At 48.1% G+C, this 8,690-nt stretch overlaps 1 protein-coding gene across 1 annotated transcript; it reads left to right on the plus strand.

Annotated features, from left to right (window-relative positions):
• Nucleotides 1–530: 530 nt before the first annotated feature.
• Nucleotides 531–8,618, plus strand: LOC120893561. Its single transcript, XM_040295526.1, has 6 exons — nucleotides 531–1,410; nucleotides 1,603–1,868; nucleotides 3,131–3,256; nucleotides 6,115–6,255; nucleotides 6,374–7,778; nucleotides 7,851–8,618. The coding sequence occupies exons 1-6, from the start codon at nucleotides 905–907 to the stop codon at nucleotides 8,458–8,460; spliced, it is 3,054 nt and encodes a 1,017-aa protein (XP_040151460.1). The 5' UTR covers nucleotides 531–904; the 3' UTR covers nucleotides 8,461–8,618.
• Nucleotides 8,619–8,690: the final 72 nt, after the last annotated feature.

An 8,690-nucleotide genomic window follows, 5' to 3' on the forward strand; every position in this document is an offset into this window, starting at 1 on the left:
CAACAACCGCAGCGCATAGCAAAACGAGAACTACTAACCTAGAGCGGTGCAAACGTAACTAAACAACCGAAGAAAAAATACACACCATTTGCGAACAATAATACAATTCTAACGGAAGCACACTTGCGCTAATTGAAAAGTAAATTAAGAATTAGTGAAATACGGAAGCAATTTAAGGAAAACACGCACCACCACGTGTCCAATCGTCACCACATCAATACAGGAGCCGGAATGTGTTTTTTAGAAGAGCATAATTTACTACACACACCAATTAATGCATGCATATAGTGCCGGGGTGCAAGCGCTCGTAACACCACAACGGTGCGTATTTCCGTGCAGGGAACTGTGAAGGAAGAAAATAAGGAAATTGAAAATAAAAACTACAACCCACACATACACGCAGACTAAATAACTTGGCAGGTTACCAAATTTTGAAGTTATTAGTTGTTTTTTCTTCTTTTCCCAAAATTCATTCATAACTTCACGCATATTGATTGCTGTGGAAAGAATGCGAGCGCGCTGTACGTCTCGCGTTTACGGACACGACGCGGCACGAACCGGATCGTCTTCGTGTCCTGATGCGAGAGCGCGTGCGAATTTTCCAACCACCACGTGCTCGGTCGTGCTCGAGAACGAACCTTCCCGCGGGTTCAGTCGCGTACCAACCACCATCGTCGATGGCAATAGCGCAGAAGTGCATCTTCGTCGTCTTCGTCGTTGGCCTGTGTGTCACACCGTTACCTGGAAGCTGTGCCGTTGAAGTCACTCGCAACGGCGAGTTCGCGTGTTTGACCAATGTTCGCGGATTTTAAATGCGTGTGCTAAACATAACCCATGTTTTGTGTGCTCTAGCCTACGCCTACTAAGTGATACTGTGTGAGAAAAAGGAAAGAATTATCCGAAAATGCGTATTCACACGGTGCAGCAGCGCCGTGCACCGTCCACCATTTCGCTGGATGATTCGCTCGATCCGTCCATGATGGATACGAGCGTTCCGGCTGTGTTTCCACCGGCCGTCCATCGCTTTCCCTTCAATGGATTAGCAGCGGCTGCCGAGATGGAGTACGAGCAGGAGCGATCGCACCGTGGAACGTCCGGTGGAGCCGCTGTCCGTCCGTTGCCGACCGTTTCGGAACGCGTCGGCAGCTATGGCCGACGGTCGAACAATTACGACGACAACGGCATCGAGGTGCAGCTGGCGAACGGTGATCTAGCGTTGATCGGAAATCGCCTCTGCCGGGAAGACTCGGGCATCAGCATCAACGAGCCGCACCGGGGTCGGTTTGAGCGGCTAAAGAACATTTGCTCCTTCGCTACGCTGTCCAGCGGTGGCGGATCTGACTCGGAACGATCGAACGGAATGACTAGAAGCCAGCACTGGATGCTAATGATAACGCCCGTCGTCTCCAGGTTAGTATGGTGCTGTTGTGTTGCACTTACTCGTGTCTTCAAAGAATATTCTATCGAAGGTGACAAACTACCATAGCAACAGACCACAGCAGACAAAGACGTTTGCACATCCCGGCATGAAAGAATGCAAAGTGCTGTGTTTTGGGCGTTTTGTAATCTGAACTTACCTTCTTGGGGAATCGCACTGTACAGCTTTTCTTTAGCTCTCGTAATTGCTGCAGTAGTCGGACCACAGTGGTTACTAACCGAGGAGAAGATCCCGGTCACAACGTACCACAACAATACGCACGGGCAGAGCACACTGACGCCGACCACTAGCATCAACAGCGTGCACAACCAGCAGCAACTGAACATACAGCATCCGCACCTGATACCGGCCACGAAAGACGATCTCAGCGGTGCGTTCCTGACCAAGTACACCAAATCATCGCTGTGGATGCTTTGCAGCAAGTACAGTGGTAAGTTGCTGCTTTTGTTTGCATCGAAATACCGTTCAACGTAATATTAAAGTGCACCGAAGAATGTGTTACGCCGTAGAGTTTTACCTAAAATTCCCTATCGATGGTTACGGGGCCGGATGAGTTAAAGGTACCTTTATTTTCATCACGCTCGAAGTTACTTCCGGAAGTGATGAACTGTAATGAACAACGCTTGCTGGTTCGCTAAACAAAGCGAATTCACAAAGCGTTCGCCCACCGTAACTATGGTAACGGATACAGCAATGATCATTAGTGGCGAAATTGATTTTTGATTTCATTTGACCGAAAGCGTTGGAAGGATGTCCGAAAAATGGCGTGCCTGGGAAGAAGTGTTTGTGTAAGTGAATTTGTGGCGAAGAACAGTAGCAGTAACACAGTTTAACAGTGTACTCTTTTGCCGGGGGCACCAATTACCAGTAACTTGGTTCGCAATGCGAGTCTTCAAATCAAATTGCGAGAACGTAAGAACGAAGAAAAGCATACAAATCCAACGCTACTACCATGTCCGCGTAAAGGTTACGTACTCTGTCTCCAGATAGTTTTCCAGGGTATTTTTATAATTTTCACCTACCTCGTACACCCGAAACGATATATATCTACTCGCTGAAATAAACCCTCTCTCAGCTGGTGCGGTAAAATCAGAGGCGTGTGGTTCGAGACACATCCCCAGGACCATCAGTCCAAAGGTAGTAAACTCCACCCGGTGGTACACCGTAATCACCGGAAATCGGAAATCGTAGAAAAATCGCGACCGACTGCGAGAAACGGCGGGTCGACGGGGTTTAACCGCTCGAACGATGCAACAACCCGTCCCAAGTCGCAACCTACCCTTACGAGGGGGTGTGGAGTCCCAGTTCAGCACTGGGTGCTCACCAGAGTCTAGGCACAAGTTGTACCCAGCCGCTTACCGCACCGGATACAGCGCCACGACACATCGGAAATGACACTTGACGGCAGTTTGCTTCATCTTCGCTTTTTTGTTGTTGCTCTTTTTTTTGCACCTTCAGCTTGTTTTATCCCTTTTTTTGCTATCCCCGTTCGAAGTTGAGGTCTCTGATTTTCCTTTCCTTCTGATTTATTATTTTTTTACCTTTCCTCTCCCCTCCATCGATTGCTTAAGAGTTCGAATCTTGCACTCAAAACGAAGCTAAACGTGCTAGAAGCAATGCTGCACCTTGCATCATTTCACTGGTAGTGGTTGTACTGTTTTTCATTCGATTTTTACATTTTAATTTCCACAGGTGGTACCGCCCCGGGACAATCGCAGCATCAAATGGGAGGCGATGAATTCCAATGCTCGAGCATTGACTACTTCCCGACCGAGGGATACAGCCCGGATCCGAACGATTCGACGAATGCCATTCCGTGTAAGTATGGCGCAGAAACAATGCACAGTCATATCGCTTGGATGGGTGGAACACGGTGCTTTTGGGTTGGTGTGGTACTAATGAACGGTGCCCATACCCGGCAAAGGGTCGGCCTAACGCTCGCCGAATTGGTCCGGGACGTTGTTGGTTAAATCCAAAGCTTGGTGTATGTTTTAAGGGCTTAAATTTACACCAGTGGAGAAATTATGATAAGCGAGAACACGAGAAAAGGAACGAATTTTCAGCCAGAAAGGCGAAAGAATGCCTCAATTGTTCAAAGCTTATCAAGAATATTCCTGTAACATGGCAGTTTTGGGAAATTGTTCCAAAAAAATATAATGTTTTGAACATGCGCTTTCTTTAAGAGGAGCTTTTTGGCAGAACAGTTCATATTTCTAAATTACTGGAGATAAAAACACTTTGTTGCAAATCTCTTCCTCGTTTTATGGCAGTCCTATCGCCATCTACTAATAGTATAAACATGTAGAAATTAAACTTTAAACATGTGCTAAGGACCTTTTTCTTCCTATTTAGCACGTGGCGCGTGATTTGCCTTTTCTTCTCAGCACCATAGCAGGTCAAACCCTAACATTCAAATTGTTTTAGGAAATGCTCAATAAACAGTGGCACGAGGTTAAAAAATCTATGTGAAACAATTAAAAATTCAGTGGATTCCCTGCCAAGTCAACATTCTCTAACAATGTCCTTGCTAAACTACTAAAGAAATTGAATATGTTTATTTATAATACATTTATATCGTCAATATCGTTGAATGATTAAAGACAGTATAACAAAATATATATTTGAAAACAATCAATTGCATAAAGAAAAAAAATGCAATAAACCTATGAAGTACACCAGTTCCAAAAAAAATCCCTGCATTGAGCCATAGGATAATGTTAACTCTTAGCGGCCTAGCGAAGTTCGTCTTCGTCTTTGGCACAACAACCGCTGTCGGTCAAGGCCTGCCTGTACTCACTAGTGAAGTGAGCTTTGGCTTTCAGTGACTTGTTGTTACCATAGCAGGATAGTCAATCCTACGTATGGGGGCACGATCTATTCGGGATTTGAACCCATGACGGGCATGTTGTTACGTCGTACGAGTTGACGACTGTACTACCAGACAGTTCAACCCTAATAAAACCCCAACCCTAATAAAACTAGTAATCTAGAAAACAAAAAACTAGATATTACTGCGACACTATCACCCTTTAGTAGCACTTGCGAGAATGCATTGGTGGTCCATCTACCTGTAGTAACTCTACTAACACGCGGTCACCCACAAAACGTCGTTCAAAGCTAATGGCCGCGCTATGGTCAGCCATACGGCTAGGGAACCGATACCACCACCGAGTTGTGTCCCCATTATGATGTAATATAATTATCAACAGAACCAGAATCCTTTTGATGTGCATCAGCATAGTATTAGTATGAAAAGGAGCGGGTGAGAGTGGGAGAACACGAGGTGCTAGCGAGAGTTGGGGCACCGTTCCAGACAACCGTTCGCAAAGTAGGTGTGATGGTTCGGTCCACCGGTCCACCGACAGTGCCCTTGTTCTACCCTGAACTGGACCGCCTTTACACCTCCGCCGGTCATCGATCAGCTTCCCACTGGCCAGGTGACCAGATGACCGAGATTTTCCTTTTCATTTGCTGCAACTTGTCTTTGCATCCCCCAACTCCCCTCTTTTCAAATGAATGCACCCGATTGTTTGTGTGTCAACTGGAACGCCTACTACGCCGCTGCAATGTATCCCGATGCCGCATTATCAAACCATCATTGCTTTCTTCATTGAACAAACCGTGACAAAATCTTGGGCAAGAGCTGTGCATCAATGCAATAGGGCACCCCGGTGTGCACTTAGCACGAATCGGAACGATTCGTGTGAAGCATCAGCATTCGTTCCTCATAATTTGTACACATCCCGGCACCACCGTTAAGGCTCCCTGTGTATGTTTGTACGTGAGTTGTACATTAGACGAGATTAAAATTCCCTTCCACGGAAAACGAACGAGTCGTTTGATATGAGCGATTATTTTGTGGAGCAATGGGGGAAAACAGCGTTTAATTAGGCATACATTATGTATGGGTGGCGCTGTTAGATGATTTAAATACACTCTTTACCCTTTTCGTTTGCGATGAGGCATTAAGAAAGACACTTTCATTAGAACTACTTTCGAATTAAAAACGGTCAATGAAACCTTCTTTGTCAGTCTTCCGTTTCCGTCCCTAAAAACGGTGGCACTATCCAGCAATTGCCACCGTCACGTATCGGCGGCAACCATTGCCATTGCTTTCGATTCGAGCACAAGCGATCATAGGGTAATGTGCAATCATGGCAACTCCGACCCCTCCGCTAGGCCCGAAACGAAGCATTACCTAACGCCTTCCAAAAAAAAGGCACTTTGAACATTTCCTCAGGTGGACATAGGTAACACGGATAACGGTCGGTGTGTGTGGTATCATGCACCGATAATCCAATTATGTTTGGCAGGCTTGTATGTTTCCGGACTGTGTCTGGTATGCATGTGTGCATGTGTGTGTGTGTGTGTGTGTGTGTGTGTCCTGTATGTCCCAAATCACCTTTTCCCCATCTAATGCCATATTTTTGTTCACGCAGCACCCCAAATCGGGTCAGAAATTCGGAAACACTTTCGCAATGAATTTCCAAGCGAGTTTAGACACCTTCAATATGTCATTTTTTGTTGCAGTAGGGAGGACACGGGTAGTTTGATCGTACACCCCAAAACTGGGCGCCCCCGTGTGTGTGTGTGCCAGTGTTGTTGGTGTGATGTGCACGGGTGCACCGGAAGTGGTGGGCAGGTGCGGAAATAATTATCGGTCTCCTTATTTGCAGATACCGTAACGCATTCGTCACCGTTCTTTCTCGCCTCGAACGGGGTCCTCATCGTCAGCTACGGCCTGTTCCTGGTGGCCATGTGCTCGACGAAGCACAAAATCTGCTACTTCGTCTCCGGGGTGCTATTTATAATATCCGGTAGGTAATGTTTCACCCGCAGGCTAGCACTTGCTTGCCACGGCCAGGCACATACCTCTCGATGGCTTTTCCCAATACAGAGTCCCGATATCTCGTATTTCATCCTTTCCACGCACAGGGTTGCTGATGCTGATTGGCCTGATAATGTACATCTCGATACTGAAGGCAGAAATAGGTTCCAAGCTGCGGCCAAGGTCGTCCCTGCAGGCGCCCCAGTTTTCGTTCCGCTACGGGCAAAGCTTCCTGCTGTACGTGTTCGGGTTCATCATTACCGAGCTGTCGGGCATCTTGAACGTGCTGATCTACTCCAACGTGCAGCAGGACGAGTACGACAGTGCGCATCACGGTGACCAGTCATCGTCCTACCCCACCTACCAGAACCTGTCCGGTGGCATACAGTACAATCTGCACTACCGCCGGGAATGGGCCCATCCGGGCGAAGAGTCTGGAAAAGATCACCAAGATGGTCCACCTATCGTTGACTACCGATACCCTTACGATGGGCTCGACGACTGTGAGACATCGCCGCGATATTACTTCGAGCAGGAGCAGCAACAGCAGCAGTCACAACTTCAGCAGCAACGCGAACAACAGGTGGACGACAATGAGGTGGAATGTAATCTGCATAGACGTGCATATGGAAGAATGACGCACGAAGGGTTGTCGAAGAGTCTTACGGATCTGCTCTACATGGAGCCGGCACAGGTAAAACCTGACCGGAGTGTTACCTGGTCGCGGGTACGAGCCAACGGCGATGGCGAACGTACAGACCAGGGCGTTGATGCTCGCACACCGGATAGCAACATGGAGTACACCCATTACTGGTCGTCAACGGGTAAGCTCACGCGCAGTGTTTCAACCTACACAGATCTAGTCCCGCTCGGTGAGCAGGAAGGCTCAGTGCGCAATCGACGAGCCCGTTCCCGATCACCCGCGCGTAGCGACGATGAGATGACGGGGAAAGTGAACAACATATGCGGTCTGTCCCGTCACTATCTGTCCCGGGAGCTTTCCAAAGAGAAGCTGTTCAATGAGTTCTGCAAAAAAGTGGGACCACGGCCAAAACCAAAGAACATCTACTACATCGATGGTCGCAACGGTGACGACAGCTACCGGAGCGTGTACGTGGTGGATCCGTCCTCTTCATCGCTCCATTCGCCTGGCCCGGCTGCACGCAACCGTTCCTCCTCACAGCGAAGACGCAACTCGACGGCAGACGCAAGACGCCGACTAGCAACTCAGGATCAGCTTCCGCCCAGCAGCACATCCAACTATCGGCAGCGCATACATTCGGACAACTCGTTGGATGATTTGATGCATGATACCGATGGCCGGTATGGGCGTCGGCGGGATCCGATCGGACGTGCACGTTCGGTCGACTACAGACAAACGCTACCGCGTAACTTTCAGCAACGTCATCTAGCCGCCAGCGAACCGGAAGACGAGACGGGCGGATTCGGTGAGCGGATAGCGCTGGAGCGGAAGCGAATTTCTGCCAGCGGACTTTTACTGGAACCAGCAAGGTGAGCATATAATGTTGGGGCCCACTGTCCACAGGTTTGTGAAGAAATTTACATTTTGCGGGTATATTTTAGGGCAAACGTTTCACTCGAAGATCTCACTTCGGATAGCAGATGGCACAAAGGTGGCGTAAGACACTCGTTACAACACCCTGCCTCTATAGACATCAACCGTACATCAACCACCTCTTATTGTCCCAAATATCTGGATCCTCCTCCTCCACCCACCTACACTTCCGCCCTGTCCGCTGGTGGGCAACATCAGCGGGAGGATTTTTCCTCTGCCTCTCATATGTACCGGAGTTACGGTGATCTAACTACCCAGCAGCAGCAGCAGCAGCATCATCATCAGTTGCGCCGTCCAACCATCCTTTCGCCCCAGATATTCGTACCCATCAGTCAGCCGGCAACACCACCACCATTACGCCCTATGCTACAGCAATCCCAGCAGCAGCAACAGTCACATCGTCATGTGCATCATCAGCACCATCGACACAATGGAACGCAACATCAACAGCAGGTAACGATTACAGGCAGCCGCAATCATTCGCTGCCATCGCCCGTTTTCGATCTGGACCGTATCGAGCAGGAAAGGCGCAAATCCCATTCCCAACTGTTTCTCAACAGCCCAGCGGACAGTTCTTCCGTTGGGCAGTATGATTTCGTTAACGGAACGGCCGTTTAGAGAGGTTGTGTTGATGTTTCACAAAATTCGTTCAGAAAACACACTAACATCATATCTATCATTCACATTTAGAAGCTAGAGCTATAGTTAAGAAGCTGTTTGTATACTAGTTATGTAATAAATGGGTGTTAAAGGTTTTTTTCTTAGTTACTCACATACTCACCTGTTGGGCGCGACATCCTTACGTCCATACTGTCTTTTCACACATACGGGATCATTCTTCAAATCAA

This window comes from Anopheles arabiensis, chromosome 2 (genome assembly GCF_016920715.1).
Source record: "Anopheles arabiensis isolate DONGOLA chromosome 2, AaraD3, whole genome shotgun sequence".
NCBI lineage: Eukaryota > Metazoa > Arthropoda > Insecta > Diptera > Culicidae > Anopheles > Anopheles arabiensis.